The sequence below is a fragment of the Ambystoma mexicanum genome, chromosome 10 (genome assembly GCF_040938575.1).
Source record: "Ambystoma mexicanum isolate Mex_15411 chromosome 10, UKY_AmexF1_1, whole genome shotgun sequence".
Classification (NCBI taxonomy): Eukaryota; Metazoa; Chordata; class Amphibia; order Caudata; family Ambystomatidae; genus Ambystoma; species Ambystoma mexicanum.
Genome location: NC_090932.1, coordinates 969024212 through 969042501, shown reverse-complemented (window position 1 = coordinate 969042501; position 18290 = coordinate 969024212). Strand labels below are relative to the sequence as shown.

The 18290-nt window shown below is 43.7% G+C and overlaps 1 protein-coding gene across 12 annotated transcripts in view; it reads right to left on the bottom strand.

Annotated features, from left to right (window-relative positions):
• The window catches only part of TNIK (TRAF2 and NCK interacting kinase), a 1364982-nt gene that overhangs the window by 82015 nt on the left and 1264677 nt on the right, over nucleotides 1–18290 (bottom strand). For all 12 annotated transcript variants that reach the window (XM_069618746.1, XM_069618750.1, XM_069618745.1 and 9 more), the window contains one exon: nucleotides 10281–10415. In XM_069618746.1, the coding sequence (XP_069474847.1) occupies nucleotides 10281–10415 (135 nt within the window). The remainder of the gene's footprint in view (nucleotides 1–10280; nucleotides 10416–18290) is intronic.

The window sequence follows — 18290 nt, the reverse complement described above, 5'->3', positions numbered from 1 at the left end:
GCGGGAGGCCGTGCAGGAGAAGTAGATGGGCCGTGTCGGAGAAGTGAACGAGATGGCATGGGAGTAGCAAAGTACACAGACATGCACTGTACCAGTGAGTACACCGTCAAGTTGTGACCCCGGAGCAGTCTGTGGTTACTTGTTGCATGAACCGAAACCCATTATTGAATAGCAACCCAATGTGAACATTTTCACTGACTTTAACAAACACCAAGCTGATATAAACAAAAGCAGTTGGCAGACAGAAATCCCAAAGATTCCATCTGAAGGAGGCGATTGGTATGTAGTGGGTGATAAGAACAACCAACCACACAAAGGGGCAGTATATAAAGAAGGGAACCCAAACCAACATTGCCAAACAGGAAATACATTAGGCACTTTTCAAAAACCCCAGGTTGCCTAAGTCATGGGCAGATATATGAACATAACCGGGTATGAGGAAGATTGCCCCGATGTAGAGAATGTCTTAAACCCACATTGCCAAAGCCAAAGGAGTGTGAAGAAGAGGAAGAGTTGTAATCAGCATTTGGTTAAACATAGAAAGGTGGAACACGATTGGCAGGAGGGCTGCCCTTCTGGTACATGAGGTTCAGGAGGAAGGAAGCTTAGCCTGTCTTGCGTGTGGCAAACACTTAGGTGTGACAAACAGCAGCAGTGTAATTCTTGTCTCTCCTGAAGGGAATTCCAAATATAAAATTGTGAAGCAGAAGACTGTTACCACCTTTTGAAATTGGCCCCATTCCACAGAAGTACTTGGAGGTAGTAGTTGGGCCTGGCAAGGGAATTTACCAGGTCTTGAAACTTTGTGCCAATTGGTTGTGTGCAGGCAGGAGAGTATACCAGTACAGTGAACTGCAGTGGTTTATCTTGGCTGGCAGGAGAGTATACCGGACCAAAAGCATTGGTAACCATTGTTGTACTCGTGGTAAACATGGCATGAGAGTAAGCCAGGTAAAAGCTCATTAAGTACTGTGGTGGGATAAGACACATGACGTTGAAGTGGTGCCAAAAGATTTTGACAATAACATTTGTTTTCAAACAAATGAAGTGTTGAGATGTGCTTAATGGACATCTGTTTTGATAAAGTAGTACTGAAGTTGAAGTGTTGCTAAAACATCCTAATAAACACATTTGCTTAAAATTCACAAAGTTACAAACTATTCATTGTTTATGACAAGAAGCTGTCTCAAGACCTTTACTACAAGTAGACAGAGTAAAGTGTTGTTAAACAATTGTGAACTATCCTTGGAATCCAAGTTGGAACATTGCGTTGTCACGTTGAATTAGGAAAAGAACTGAAGCAGAAACGCTTTATTATTATACAGGATTTTCTTATCGTTTTGAACATTTAGGTTCCCAGGTTACCAGAAGAAACAACTATTGTAATGTGACATATATTGTTTTGTTTGTTGTTGTTAAACTGCCATATAATTCCTTATTTATTTGGTGTCTATACGAGTGTGAGGGGGAGAACCTTTTTGTGTTAGAATGTTTTCCTTTAGTTTATTTTAGGAACGAAAATCCTCGTCAGGGTAGGCATAGTAAGGCATTTATCTAACCTTTCTGATTAAATATAAAGGTGGTGTTGAAAACTTTCATCAAGTTGTCCGCCTCACATTTCTGACCTCTCAAATTGGGTAATCAGCCATGTTTCCGTACTTATTGGTTGATATAGCCCTGCAGATGTTGTATTGTAAAATTGCGTTTATTAGCACATGGGTGGGTGCAGCAGCTAATCAGGTTGCTCCAAACCATGGCTGAATCTAAAGTTGTTAGGCCAGGTTCAGTGCAAGCAGCACGCTGATCACACCCACCTGCCATCTTCCCCCCCTTTCCTCATTACTTCCCCGTCCGCTCCCCTCTCCGCCAACCATCTTCTCCCCTGTCGTCTCACTGGCTCCCACTTACCTGTCTGTTTTGCAGCGCCACCACGCCTCACAAGCTCCCTTGCCACCATGGAAATTGAAGGGGGGCCCTCTTACATTTTTATGGTGGCCACATTTGCAGGGTATTTGTTTGAAACAACGGGTTGACCACTAGCCGTGACCCGTTTTTTCAAACAAATACATTGCTATTAAAACTCCCGTGAAGCACGCTTGGGAGGGAAGGTGGGGTGATTACTGCTATAATAAAAATCTTTTAATTTAAAAAAAGAGAATATACGGAATATGTTTGTATGTGTGAGCAAAGATTCCAACAGACTAAGATGCTCCCTACACTGTGATTAGCCGGATTTCAACCAATTTGAGCACTCAAGAGATTCTGGCCCCTGACCGCCACACATTTGTGCATGTGCCAGACAGAATTTTTCATGCGGCTAGCCGATTTCCCCTCACTCAAAAATATTCCAGAGGCAGATTGTGTATTTCCCAATGCATTATGCATTTGCGATACTAGGGTGGTCAATGTCAGCCATGTTTACTGCTAACTGTAATGACATTACACAGGCGAGTGCAGTTTGAATGAAAGAACCTGCACACAACCCTTTCTGGAAAAATCAGGTATGTGGCTTGTAGCTTATCAAGTCATAACTCTTGGGATCCAGACGCTTATTGCAATTTTCAACGTATAAATAAAGCACTTGCGCTCAATCAGTCTTCGCTTTTTACAGAGACAATGCCAAACCTTCGTTTACTGCCAGCCATTAAAGCAGCCGGCCTTACTTCAATAGCCTGCAATATAGTTTCTTCAGGGTAAACCAGTTAAACCACAGGCAATATCCTGCAGAGGAAATCAGGACTTGTAACAACCATTGTGCCCTGGCCATGTTCAAATGCTGGTGACATAGGATGGGTGGGGAATGGAAATGGCGGATGCAGTTAAAATGAATAAACAAACCTGGTGCAGGATGTGGAAGCACAGCGAGTGATCTTATAATAAACACTGACAAGAAAAGGAGATATTTGCAGATTGACTGATGGATACCTTGTCTATCTACAATGCCATCCCAGGATATGTAATAATATGCCTGAACCTAAACTAAAGAATAACATGAAAGCTATACAACAGTGAGCTTTTCCAACGACTTTGTCCTTTGCATTATAATTAGTAGACATACTGAAGGTTGTCAACATGAGGTCAGTGATAAAGGTTAAAGAGAACACAGGGAAAAGTCAGCATGCTGAGGGATATCTACCCCTTTGGTCTGTATCAGTTATTCCCTTAGTGCTATTGTGGGGCTAAAGCCATCCTTAAACGTTCTTACATATTTCCAGAGTTAAGTGCCATGTGCCAACCCAAACTATGAATATTTAACACAAAAGTAGAATACATTTCGAATTAATTTGCTCAGGTGGGGCGGGGTCATCCGTTGAAATGTCTGCGTGTGAGATCATATGCTTGGCGAGACCCTCATTCTGCAGAAGTGACAACTTCTTTGTATCAAAACTGTGTAACACTATCTTGGGCAGCCTTTTGTTGTGTTTCTATACAGTAGACGACATGATACATTTCAGTGACCATTGTGTTTAATTGTGGCTGTCTTAAAAGCTGTATTAATTGTGGAACTGTGGGACTATACCATTGTTGTCTTATGGCTTTTCGTTATCTTATAGGGTGTGCAATGCATCCTAATGCACTTGGCAAGAACATTTTTCTTCTTATGTGATATGCCAGTCGAATCAAACAACAGTTTAGGCAGGTCAGTACCAGTATGACATTGTGCTAACAACATTGCCTGACATTAGTTGTATTTAAAAGAGACAATACAATATTTATTTTTGTTTGATTGCCTTTTTTAGGAGGAGAAGCCTTGCGGAATAAGGTTGACCCGCTGTGTCTGAGATTTGTTTATACCAACATGGCCTGCACCGCAAGGCCAGGTGAGCCCACTTTTCACTTTTTGGCACAGTAATTAAGTTACCATCTAGTAAAAACATAATGTAGAGCTACATTTTTAATTTTGTCATTGTATTATAGGATATGCGATGTATGGGGCTCTCTACAGACTGATCGTGGTATAGAACGACGTTTATGTCCTGACGATGGCCCTACAAACCAACGATGTGAGCACGTGCGAAAAAAGTATATTGAAAGTAAAGGGCCGAAACACGTGCTGACCAGAACAAAACCTGTCGTTTTGGGGTTTTGTTGTTCCCACAGATAAAATAAGAAAATTAGCAAGTGTATCTGTACTTGAAAACAGAATTGATGTAGAGCTTCGATCAGAGCCTATGTGTAGTGAGGCTGTAATAGAGACTACTAGTCCATATATTTTTAGTGTTGTGTCTTAAGTCAAGTCACTATATACGAGCCCCCCCTCCCCCGACTCCCACCCCCCCAGTCATAGCGTGGAACTTTTTGATCTTTTTATACGTTTTCTCAAAAAATATTTTTTATTATGTAATTGATAAAATAAAAATGTGATATTCTATGTTTTTCTCTCCAGGTTTGTGTTCACAATGTGGTAAGCTCTAGTACAAGTGAATAGTGGGTGCACAGTGTTGTGCTAAACGCTAAGGGAGGCGTACCAGTTTCCTGTAAATAGATATTGCATCTGTGACTGACTAGTGCCCTCTTCTGATGTTTCTTGTCTTTCTTTTCCTCCTTTTTGCGCGGGGTCTGTCGATCTTCGGAACGGCGCTCCTCATCGCACAACCTCGAATGAGACCATGAATCCACACTTCTCGCCCTGCAGACAAAAGTGAAGAGCTTTGCAGCCGTTTCCCAGACGCCCAGCGTATGCATTGGCTGGCAGATCCAGCAATCCTGGTTGCCGTGACCATCTCCCAAGCAGTAGACTGGTGAGGATCCAGAACTGAAATCTGTCATCTGCAATCCACATGGTTTGAATGCACAGGGCTTTCAACTGAGTCGCTGTGTTGTAGAAAAATATGTGTATTGGCAAAATGTGTTTCGATAAGCAAACTGTGTGGAAAAAAAGGAACTGCGGTCAAGGGTACAGCACCTCAATATTTACTAGCCGCGACATGTCCGGCGAAGGATGCATAGAGGTGTCGGACAGAACCACGCTGTGCCCCCTGGTGGCAGAAAAGTTTCCAAAGAACAGCTGCACTGAAATAGGGATAACCTAGATGTGGAATCCATTGGAGGAAGCAGTACAGTAGAACAGATCAGTTGAGGAAGTTAGTGAGGCTAAAAAGGCCACCTTACTCTCATAAAAAGCACCCATGATACCAAAACATAGGCAGACATGGCAGGGATTCATTGAAACCAATGGAGGGAAATTTGCAAAAAAGATATTGCCCGAATATTTGCACATTTGAAATACAATTAATATTTATAAATGCACCAACATCTTTTTCACATATCTGGGTTTAATAGAAGGATCCCGAAGTGTGCACCATGTGGAATTTAAAATACAGACATGCTTTTAAAAAGCAGTTGTGCCCGTTTTACCACCTTTGCTGGCATCGTATTTTGGTTAGTTTCCCAAAATGACATAACCTTTAGAAAGTGAGATTTGTCTAATCTGATTGGGATCCAACCTACCTCTGACATTATAGAGCATTTCTGGTAGGTTTTATGAGACTCATTACTATAGTAGGTAACAGAAGGGAATATAATGTGTCTAAAGTTGTGGAAATTGCATCCAACTTTTTTAATTATAAGGAATTCCCAAATGGGAACTCAACAGTGCTTATGGTGAAAAATCAAACACCTAGATGCATTTTTGGTAAAGTTAATTTTCCATTTGCTTCCCCAGTTTATTCAATGGAGTGAACATTAACATTTATACAAGTGACCAATCCCAAATTTAGGGGCCACCCAAAGTTAAGAAGTTACACATACATACTGTCAATGCTTATATTATTTTGTCATTCGCCTAATGCAGAACCGCAAGGCATAAGAGATCCTGAGCAAGTTTGCTGATGAAGCTAATGTTCATGTGGACATACAGGAGTATATATGGAACCGGATCAAACCAAGTATAGCTAACCCATAGGGAATGTAGCATAACAAGGACAATGTAGAAACCACATTATAAGATTCAGGGAAATTACAGCAGGCCTCAAGACACTTAGCAAGAGACGAACAGAGCTGACTAAGGCTGCACAGAGAGCAAGATGCGTGAAACTGGCCCACAGCCAAGGTCTGAGATATGAAGACACATTCCAATCCCCAGACGACAAGGGACAAGCTGCATAGAAACAGAATAAATCCTCATAATTGTGAGCTGCAGAGCTTAAATTTGTGGTCTCTAAACACGTGGTGCAGCCAAGCAAGACAATGGACAGTAATCCATGGTGAGAAATAGGAGCCGGTCTCAGCCAACCAGAAGCAGATAGCAACAAGGGTTGCTACCGAAGGAGAATATTCTCATAAGGCAAGGTTGTGCACACAAGTTAAAATAAAGGCACAACCATTCACATCACCTTGAAGAGGTGTACATCGAGCTGAGAACTCAATCAAGAACCAGGCCCGGGGCAGAGCTCTAACCAATCACAGTTTACTATTCCAGGGGTGGATGACAAAGGGTATGAACCAATGGTAAGCCCACTACTCTGCAACAATGTAATAGTTCTTGGGGATGGGACAGGCCATCCACCTGAAATGCGAGGATGAGTACAATAACACCTATAGGGTCTACTATAGGTGGTAGAGACTCTCAGTGGCCATTCCCCTATGGTGATAGGATTCTAGGGGAAGGGCCCAGGTGATGCCATAACAATGCAAGGAAACCGGCCTGCGTGCCATGGAACCTCAAGCTGTACCCGACTCTTGCTGTGTTCGTGTACTGATCTCTGTTGATTTTATTTGCAATAAACCACAGTTTGTGCTTGCCGTCAGACTGAGTCCTCAGTTTATTCTGGGGAGGGCGTTAGGCCCTCCGAGTCCGTTGACCCCCAGCATCACTCTGGCATTCCTGAGAGTCCTACCTAACAAGTTGGTAGCAGAGGATGATCATCTCGGGCTTTGCCCAAAATGCCAGTCTGAGCTTGTGAGGAATGTAAACAATGTCTGTTATGGCTGCACAAAAGGGCCTCATTTTCCATTGTCACATGTTGCAAGTGCTGCTGTGACTATTTGCAGCTATGCCGGTATGTATATAATTTAGATGTCTGTATTGTTTTAGTAACTCTAACACTAAGTCCCATTTATGAAAGTAATAAAAGCACATTAGAAAAGGAAACATACTTCAGTACCATATCCACTTTGTAACTGTCTTGTGTGCCATGAATGTAAGACTAATTTAGGTGTCGCTTTCTTTGCTGCATCACTATCAAAAGGTACTGAATCAACCCAGTGAACTGTAGAATGGGCACTCATGCATGCATAATAACTTTCTGCAACAATTCTTAGTATCAGACACGAAAGTAAACACAGAAACCTCTACTCGTATTATGCTGGCAGAAGATCGCCACCAGGAAGAAAATTTGGTGGCAGAGATGGGACCAGAGGCCAAGTAAGTGTGCGTGTGGGAGAGAGGGGAAACAGAAGTGGAGAGAGCTCAGGTGAGATTTGGAACAGGGAGGCAGTAAGCAGAAAATAGGTGAGCGGGAGGTACTCGCCTACAAACAACAGCAACCAAAGCAAAACACTGGCAACAGGTAGACCAACCAGCGTTTTTCAAGAAAACATGTAATAGAGAGAGCTGGAGTAGGATGTGCGATCATTGAGGGTTTTCCAGTGTTTGGCAGGCGGTACACAGGCCCGAACCCTCGATTACCAACTGGTTGAGTCTATATTGAACACACAAAGCTGCTGAGGGCATTGTCCTATGTCTTTCTTTAGCCTGTTCACGTGGTAGTTGGGGAATGGGTGGCAGAAAGGTAAGTTTCTTTTCTAGGTTGCAGAGGCTCTCCTCTGGCATCTGTCCTCATTCTCATAGAATGGAAGCACTGAGTCAGTGAAACAGTAGGAAAACACGTGTATTACACATCTGGGATGTGAAATAGTTTAGTGTCCACAGCACAGCCCAGCCCTCACTGCCCTGGAATTTGTTTGGCCTGTCCCGTCAACACAGGGGTCATCCATTTCACTCAGGCGAGAGAGCACTGTGATGGCTCTGTGAAGTGGCTTCTCATAGAAGGTCACACCTACATTGCTAGTACCACACCTTGAAACCCTCTGAAGGAAGTTAGAAACAAACAAACGAGGTGGGGTTTGCATTACACACCACTGTTTTTCACTCACATGGCCTTTCCTTGGGATCTACTGGGAGCAGTAAGTGCATAGGTGTCACATCAATTCTAGTATGTTATATTGTCTTATGATGATTTATACAGCGCACCACTACCACCCTAGGGCCGTCTACAGGAACTCGCGTGGCTCTGGAAGAGAAGAGAGCGGGTTGTGTATTGAGGGTAGATTGATAGGATAGGTTCAAAACCAGGATGAACTGGCGTCTGTGTGAGTTGCCTTGTGTGTGTGTGTGTGTGTGTGTGTGTTGGTTTGTGAGGCCCTGCTCATGGGTAGGACTCAGTGCCTTGGATGTGTGTTAGCATTTGTGTTGGCTGTGTGGGTCATACGAGGTGCGGTGAGGTTGCAGTTGTGTGCACTGGTTAGTTGTGTCCATAATTCAGAGCCACAGGTGACTGTTAGGTGTTTGATTGTTTTGTGTTGGTTTGCAATTTTGCAGCATCGATGGATTTATGAACTATGTGCAAGGGTATGTTACCTCTAAGGTCATTTCCAGAGTCTGACAGTTGGTTGAGTGCGAGGATTAAATTAGTTTTGGTGTGTCCTTGTGTAGTGCGTTTTGCCCCTGGTTGTGTATAGTGGCGTTGGTTATGTTGGAGGAGCAGGAAATGGGGGAATTGGTTAGTAGCCAGCTGTAGTTTGATACTGCCCCAAAATTGCCTTTGTTCACCCGTGCTCAGGAGTAAAAGTTGCTGCGACTTACAATGTATAGAATACAAATCTGTTTATCCTCATTTCCATACAGTTGCTGACTGTTGATTTGAAAGTTATCAGCCTCACAAAACCGACTCTCACACCATGCCCTCACCACTGTTGAGGCCTTTTATCTGAAAAACGTTTTGCAAGTGACTCACTGATTCCACCCTCCTTATGTCCAGAATTCAGGTTCATGATCTACCCGTCTTAAACCTTTCATTCCCTGACGTCCCACAAGAGGTTTCAGATCAGAAGCCCAGCACAAATAAGATGTGTGGGGGCAGTCCCCAAGATAAGATTTGGAAGCAGGAGTATTTGACTCCCTATTTTTTAAAGTTGGGAGTAAAATAATTTTTTAGGGAGTACATAATTTAAGTACAATTCCCAATGAGAGTATTTTATAAGCGAGTAAAAATATGTTTTTAACTGAAAAACAGAAATGTTTTTGTAATATTGTTTTTTGCATCTAGTTATTCATGCACATTAAAAGATACATGTTTTCTGCTTACATTCAGGAAATTAAAATTAAAATAGTCGTTTCTTCCTGTGGTACTATGCGTACTACTGGTCCAAACTATCATGAAGCTTTGAGGATGAAAGCAGGGGCGCAAGATTTTACATGTCTTTTTCCTACGTTCTGTTGGGAGTGTTCTCCCTCCCCATTTATATTTTGGGAGTATTTGCCAACTTTCAGGAAGTACAAGTGGCTGATACACCTCTTATCTGTTTTGGGGATATGCAGTAGCCAGGCAGATTTGCCAGCAATGGGCTGGAAGAACGCACATAACCATGTACTGGATAGATAGATCAGTGAATCTCTGTCTGGCCTATAACGAGCCACGTGTGTGACAGGTATATGTGGCTAATGGAATGAAAGGGCATGACGAGGGACACAAATAAATTCACAAGTTCAAATTTTGAAGGGCCTGTATCCTAAACTGGCAGACTCCTGACGTTTCCCATTTCAATCTTACAGACCCTGACCATGCCAAACCTCAGGCCAACGGCTCCTGCAATCCTAATCTACATTTTACAATCAACAAACTTTCCCAAAACTGCAACAAAATGCAGGCCATCAGGATGTCCAGTGCTTCTCTACTTTCACACAGCTAGTTCTTACCCAGTGGATTTTGCACACCTTGTCATCCTGAATTTGTTGCCCTGACAGAATGTATGACTATCCTGAAATGTGTCCCGCCCTTAATTGCCCTTTATCCCAATCCAACTTTCTCTGTAACAATCTTAAACTTTGGCACAATACGCTATTTTGATTGTGGCCTTTCTTCCTTGATTGAATTGTCCCATCCCACTTCTGCACATGAAAGTCCATTGGCTCAAATTGCTTCAGTAGACTCGCATGCAATATTAGCATCTTTCTGGGGAAAGCGCCGAGTATTTCCCTTGTGGCTCCTGTGCGTGGGGACAGTGTTTTAGGCAGTCCTACATACAATGCTTTGGACTGTATAATTTGCAGCACTTACCAACTTTATAGTGTACACAACCTTCCAAGTCACCAACTGTAATCCAGCCTTGCTTTTTTTCTACTTCTGGGTCGTTGTGCAATATTCGGTTCCTTAGCCATGAAAGGTAGTAAACCCGTAACTTGTTCTTTTTCCCTGTTGAGAAATGAGAAGATAGATGCATTTAGGGAAATAGTATATTCAAAACAGGTGTTATCTCCCGTTTTACCTTTGCCCATTAGCATGGAACACCACTTATTGTCCACCTATGTCTTAATTCAAGCAGATAAGGACAACACACCTTGGCGGTGCCTGATCACAAAATGGAATTCAATGCCATGGACTTTCATTTTCAGTCCCTGACGCCTAACAGGCTACCAAAACGGAAGCAGAAGCCAAGGGCAAGTAAGACTCATCTGATATTACATTTCACTTGGGTAGCTGCTAGGGGGTTAGAGGAAAGCCATCGTCTGGGATGAAGGCCACCAACTGGAGCCCTGCAATGCTGCTGCTGCAGCACAACAGAAAGCTGAGGCCAATGCCGAGTGGCAAGCAGGGAAGTGTTAACAACTTGAAGGAACACCGACGAGTTCAGAGACGCAGCAACAGCATGTTCAGAATTGTTGTAGGAGGAGGGGGGGGGGGGGTGGGGGCAGGGGAAAGAGATTTGATGCAAGTCTTGATTTATGTGAGGGAGGCGAATAGCATGCACCCAGAGAGGGTGCAGGGAGGGGAGAAATACGCATGTGTTCTTATGTACAGTCCATTAAAAGCAAGGGGGCAGGTTGAAGTCATGTAGGGATGCACAAACACTCATTCATATGCATGCAAATGTCATCTGAGACAACCCTGCCGAGTAAAATGTATTGGTTAGATGCCCCACTTGCCGGGGAACTTAAACTGCACGGTGCGATAACAGGACACCTCTAAAGACCACTGAAGCACTTGCGTACTCAAGTATGCGGTCACTGAAAAAGGAAAAGGCCAGTGCTAATCACTGCAATAGACATTCGGCTCACTGAAAAAGGAAAAGGCCAGTGCTAACCACTGCAATAGACCTTCGGCTCACTGAAAAAGGAAAAGGCCAGTGCTAACCACTGCAATAGACCTTCGGCTCACTGAAAAAGGAAAAGGCCAGTGCTAATCACTGCAATAGACCTTCGGCTCACTGAAAAAGGAAAAGGCCAGTGCTGACCACTGCAATAGACCTTCGGCTCACTGAAAAAGGAAAAGGCCAGTGCTGACCACTGCAACAGACCTTCGGCTCACTGAAAAAGGAAAAGGCCAGTGCTGATCACTGCAATAGACCTTCGGCTCACTCAAAAAGGAAAAGGCCAGTGCTAACCACTGCAATAGACCTTCGGCACACTGAAAAAGGAAAAGGCCAGTGCTAACCACTGCAATAGATCCTACCCCAAAGGGCTCTTTGGCGTTTGCTTTGGCATCACTAAGTTCAGAGGGACATTGGGAAATAAATATGTCCCTGGAAACCTGGAAAACTGCAGCCTGAACAGTTTTAACAAAGTCCTTACATAATTGATGCAACAACACAACGCACTTGTCCTATCATTCAATAAAGTGTCCAAACACTCCCAGTAAAAACCTCTGGTTCAGCACCCTAAGTCCTGTAATGGAGAATAAGCCTCATGGAGTTCCAGCTAGCTAGTCTGCTCAGGAAAATGCGTCAAACGTCTATGCAAATAAAAGCAATGCCTACATTCAACTACAACTATGGCCAAGGAAACCTGGCATGTCATGAAAGGGAAACCCGTTCACTGAAAAGTTGGCAATGGTCCTATAAAAAAAAATGAAGACTGAACTGATGGGCTATACACATTTTCTATTTTATTGTGATTTGATTTAGGATTCAAACGGTCACAAAAGACATAGTAATCGAACATTGAAAAAACATTACACACATTTGACGCATATGTCATTTCATCAATTGTCATTGGTCTCTGAATCAAATCTTAAACATTAAAACATACTAGATTCCTTCACTAAACAAAGGAGAGTTAACAGGGAAAGGGAGAAAATGCTCCTCTTAATCCAACGGCATTGTGGCACAACAAGTATCACGAACATTATGCTAAATGCCTCCATAATCACACAATCTGGGCCCTTGGAAGACGCGCAAGGGCACATATTAGCATTCCTGGGAAAGAAGGGTCCAAGCGGGATCTAGAACACGCACGTGAAAAGAATCAAAAGAATCCCTATTCAGGAATGAGGCAAGAAACAGACTGAATGGCAGTGAACTAAGGAGAAGGCGGCGCACCAACCCCTTCATGGTGAAGTCAAACACAGAGATCAAAACCATCTTTACACACCGTTGTGCACTCACCCCCTTAGGACATCTAGGTAGAGGTGCTGATGGCGCCTCCTGCACACTATGACTACAGCAGAGACTATTGCCCTCCCACCCCTCTGCCCATTTTCCTGCCTTGAAGGACCAGAAAAGTATCATTTCTATTGGCAATCGTTCCTAGAATCCCCAATGCAAGCTATGCCTTTTATTTGCTGGCTGGTGTGCTTTATCTGCATGCAGCATGTTATTACATGACGCAGGACGGATCTGAAAAGCAGACGTGAGCAATAAAGTTAAAATGAAAAACAGTAGCACACAGAGAAAAATGAGCCAATATCCTGTTGTGGACAGTCGCTGCTTAGACCTTTATAGGATTGGCCTCTCTCCAAATTGTTAGTGGTCTTTAGATGTAGAAACTAATGTTTCCTTCTGATTTATTTTAATTCTCTTATGTGTTTCTTCTTTCTATTATATCTTGGTTATTGGTTTTGTCATACCATTATTTGTATCATCTCATTAGTTTTTGTTAAGCTCCTTGGACTTAGGCGCTATAGAAGCAAAATAAACCAACATCAACGATCCACTGTCACATCAGGCCATGCAAAGGGTAGATATGTAGTCGGGACCGCAGAGCTTATACAAAGCCTGAAACCAACTAGTGGTGAAGGACACCTCACGGAGTGCATACCACGCCCTCTTAGCATAGGGTTATCCTTTGTCCTGTTTGCAAATGCAAACATGAGTACACATCCCTATGAGAGACCAACTCAAAACAAACACATTAAGGCACCCAGAAAAAAAAAAAAACTGGCAACTAATCAAAATATTCTTTCAGGAACTTTGTCTTGCAAAAATATAACCCTGTAAAAACCGCCATAGTTTTTCCACAGACAATATGCTACAGTAAAAAATATATAAAAAAGATAAAACACCAGAGTTCCGAGAAATAGCTACAAAGCAGTTTTTCAGCCCAAATAATGGGGTGGTCAGGAAGTATCATGTGAATAAATGAGCTGTAAATTCAAGACCCCTCGAAGCTGGACAGGTAAGAGAATGGCGTAATGCCATAATTTGAAAAGGAAGTAGAAGTAGAAGAGTGGGGTGAAAAAAGGAAACGAAAACTCCCATTTCACTGTCATACAAATCCGCACCAGCCCACACCACACTACACTACAAAATAGTACAGCTACACTTTAAATGTCCTACATGATCATAAATTCAGCCTTATTTCAATTAGACAAGGTTCACAGAATGGTCACTAAGCCCAGTGTCCAACAATGCAAGAACATCTCCTCTATAGCCTCATTTATTGCTGCTCTTACTTCTCAATATTTATCTTTCTCGCATTCTCCTAGGCTCCGTCGTCAAGGAGGCAGGACTTTCCTACTTTTCATTCACAATGGATTACTGTCTCCCATTTCTTCACCTTTTTTATCTTTTGAATCCCATTTGATTTCTTTGTCCTCTCCTGCCCCTCTTTCAATTTTGATCATTTATAATCCGCAAAGCCCTGTTGGTTCCTTCTTTGATTCTCTTCTTTCATCATGTTCTCCTCAGATTCTACCTTTATTGCTGTTGGTCATTTTAACATCCACTCTTCTCAGCCTGATTTTCAATCTAGTCCTTTAATTTGTACCTTCACCTATAATCTCCATCTGCTTCCTTCTCCTCTTAGCCATTCTAAGGTTGGAGGTTTTCATCTGATCTTTCCCTCTTCTGACATTGACTCACTTGAATCTATTAATACTCACACTTTGCCTTTCTCTGATAATTTTCTAGTCTCCACTTCATTGCAGCTTTCTGCTCCCTTCTTCTCCCCATATGTATCTTTATCTTCGTGTATGGTAAACGTTTCTTAGGTGGGTCAAACTAATTTACACAGACCCAACCGCAAAGGTGAAAACAAGGAAGCACATATCGGGAACGTGGAATGTACAGAGGGGTACAAAACAAGGGTGACCACTGTCTACGATGCTCTTCATTTTGGCACCAGAGCCCCTTCCGGCATTTCTAGGATCAGAATTCAGGGATGCTGGTTGGTGGGACAAGACACATTGGACCTCATTACAACCCTGGCGCTAAGTGTTTAAGGGCGCCGTAAAAGGCTGCGGTGCCGCTAAACACTTAGCGCCTTACTCAGAGGTCCCTTTGCGGGACCCGACCTTAACGGCTGGTTTACACCAGCCGTTAAAGTAGGGACCCGCAAAGGGACCTTGGTGCTAAGTACGGTACCGCAATTTGCGGTACCGTACTTAGCGGCTTCCCCATTCCCATAGAGCCCTATGGGGCGAAAATGGAAATGGGGAAGGGCCATGGTTCAATGGGGAATTACCGCCCCGCCAACCTTGGAATGGGGTGGTAATTCCCCATTGAACCATGGCGGGCCGGTTACAACACCGGCACCAACCAGGTGCTAATAGCGCCATGGTTTAGCGCCGGTGTTGTAATGAGGGCCATTATCTCATTGTATGTGGATGATATGCTTTTGTATGTTCAAAATCTGGAGGATAATTTTGTATATATTTTTGAGGTCTGGGACAACTTTCCAAAGCTCTCCAGGATGACAGTTTGCATCGATAAATCCGGCATATTCCTTATGGTGTGTATGACACACCTAGATGAAGCACATCTCCCGAAATTGGGACTGAGTGGGAGACACCATCATTTCAGTACCTGGGTGTGAACATATGCCATGAAGTTAAGACCTACATGAGCAAACCATGGTTAGACTATATGATGGAATTTGGAGATCGATCAGCTTTTTTAAAAAGCTGCCCGTCTCAGTAATGGGTAGGGTTGCGCTCATCAAGATGGTGGTCCTCCCTAGACTGGTATGGGATACATTACTCACCGTAATCGTATTTCTGATGCTTGTATCTGCTTAGATTCACATGCTGTGCATACGCCGACATCTAGTGGAAGCTGCAGAGTATTACAGTTTGTTTTTTGAAACTCTAAAATGGGCGTCGACACAGGGCGTGCCAGTAATACTATCCCTAGTGTGGAAAACTGTGGCTTTGAAAAACCTTGCTCCACCAGGGCGACTCCTTACAATCCCGATAGTTATACGTGCAAGATTAAAAGTTTCAAAATCCGGTCAATGAAGTCGCAGGTCAACTGTATAAGGACGGTAAAAAGCCTAACCGTCCCATACGTTGAAGAAATTAATTAATGAAAATACAGGACTCTGCGCCAACAACTCAAGTTGAGTTAAATCTTAGATTATGCTTTATTGATCATCCATGACCATTGAGCCCATAATTGATAACATGTTTCGGCTCCACTGAGCCTTTTTCAAATCCGGGCCGAAATTTGATGTAACCAGTTCTTATGACTATTTGTCCATGTAGTAGTAACGGGGTACAATCCCCAATATCAATCAGTTCCTGGAACACAAACAGTCACACGCGTCGATGGATGATCAATAAAGCATAATCTAAGATTTAACTCAACTTGAGTTGTTGGCGCAGAGTCCTGTATTTTCATTAATTAATTTCTATCCCTAGTGTGACGTCCACTGTACCCAAGATCCCTCACGCGGCTAGGATCCTCAGATTGTATTTTTTCTGACATGAGGTAGCATGAGGAGTAGCGTGAGTACAGATAATCCAAGCAGATAGATAGAAAGGTAAGACTACAAGCAACCATGCGCCTTCTCTCAGAGGGGAGGAAGGGTGGGTCGCATGTGAATCTAAGCAGATACAAGCATCAGAAATACGATTACGGTGAGTAATGTATCCCTTCTGATGCTTGTGGAATCTGCTTAGATCACATGCTGTGCATAGATTAGCGAGCAGTACCTGAAGGAGGTGGGATGTGAGAAGGGTCATGAGCAAATGAGTGTCTTAGAACCGCTTGTCCCACTTGTGTATCTGCCTTGGAATGGGTGTCAATGCAGTAATGCTGAGTAAAAGTGTGAATAGAGCTCCAAGTAGCTGCTTTGCAAATGGTGTCAAGGGGTACATTTGCGATGAAAGCCAGAGTGGCTCCAATGCCTCTAGTATAGTGGGCTCTTGGCGTGAAAGGCAGAGTTCTTTCAGAGAGTGAGTAACACAGCTGGATACGGTTAATAATCCACTTCGAGATGGCACCTTTAGAGACGCGATCCCCCTCTCTGCCTGTAGCTACGGAGACAAACAGTTGATCTGTTTTACTTAGTGGTCTGGTTTTATTTACATAGTAGAGGACCGCCCTACGCACATCTAGGGTGTGTAGTTTCACCTCAGCTGAGCTTTGAGGGTCCTGGAAGAAAGCCGGAAGCTCGATGGACTGGTTTACGTGGAATTTAGGTATAAACTTAGGTGAGAACCTATGGTGTGTGCGTAAAACCAGTTTGTCTTTATGGACAGTAAAGAAGGGATCCTGCACTGACAGAGCCTGAATTTCACTAACCCTTCTTATAGAAGTAATAGCTACTAAGAAGGCTGTTTTGTAAGTCAGGTGTTGGAGACTGCTTTTATGCATGGGCTCGAAAGGGGGGCCCATGAGCTTAGATAGCACCACATTAAGGTCCCACCCTGGTGGTGGGTTTGAAATAGGAGGTTGAAGTCTCTTTACTCCTTCCATGAAGGCTTTAACTACTGGTACTTTCCACCACAAGACCTTGTTATGGGAAGTGGTGTATGCCGACAGGGCTGCCAGGTTTACTTTCAGTGAGTTAAAAACCAATCCTGCATCTAGCAGGTGGAGCATGTATGTAACAATAGTGGAAGGAGTGCAATCAACTGGGTTGATTTGTCTACTCTGGCACCAGATAACGAATCTCTTTCACTTGTCAAAGTAACAGTGCCTTGTGTTTGGTTTCCTAGATTCCTTTAGGATGTCCATACACCTCTGTGGTAAATTGAGATGTCCAAACTCTATGACCTCAGGAGCCATGCTGCCAGGTTCATTGAGTTGGGTTGCCGATGCACTGTTTGACCTTGGTGCTGGGACAGTAGGTTGTACCAGGTCGGAAGTTTGATGGGCTTGCACACCGCCATCCTGCGTAGGTGTGGGAACCACAGTTGTCTTGCCCACATGGGAGCAACTAGGACGAGTGTCATCGACTCTCTGTTCATCTTGTTGACCACCTTCCTGATGAGGAGTTGGTGGAAAAGCGTACGCAAACATCCCTGACCAGTTCATCCACAGGCCGTTCCCCTGGGAGTCTGGTTGGGGGAACCTGGATGCAAATCCTGGGCATTGTCTGTTTTCGCTTGTGGCGAATAAGTCTATAGTGGGGAAACCCCACTGAGAGAAGATATCTTCTACGACCTCTCTGTGTAGAACCCATTTGTGTTCCTTTGGGAGGGAGTCTCTGCTCAGAGCATCCGCTAGGGAATTGAGCTCCCCTGGAACATGTTGTGATGACAGGAAGATGTTCTGTCTGAGTGCCCATATCCAGATTTTCTTGGCAAGCTCGGACAGATTTGGCGAACGAGTCCCTCCTTGCTTGTTCAGGTAGAACATGGCTGTCGTGCTGTCCGTCCGGATTTGCACTGACAGGTTTAGTAGGTGGGGCTCGAACGCTTGAAGCGCTCTGAATACTGCCAGAAGCTCTAGCAGGTTGATGTGGTTCTTGGCCACTGAGGGAGACCAGAGACCTTGAGCTGTGTGGTGGAGATGGTGAGCTCCCCACCCCGTCAGACATGCATCGGTAGTGACTACTGCCTGTACTTCGGGATCGTAAAAGGGTTTCCCCTGTGCAAGATTCTCTCTTGTCCACCAGTGAAGGCTTTGTA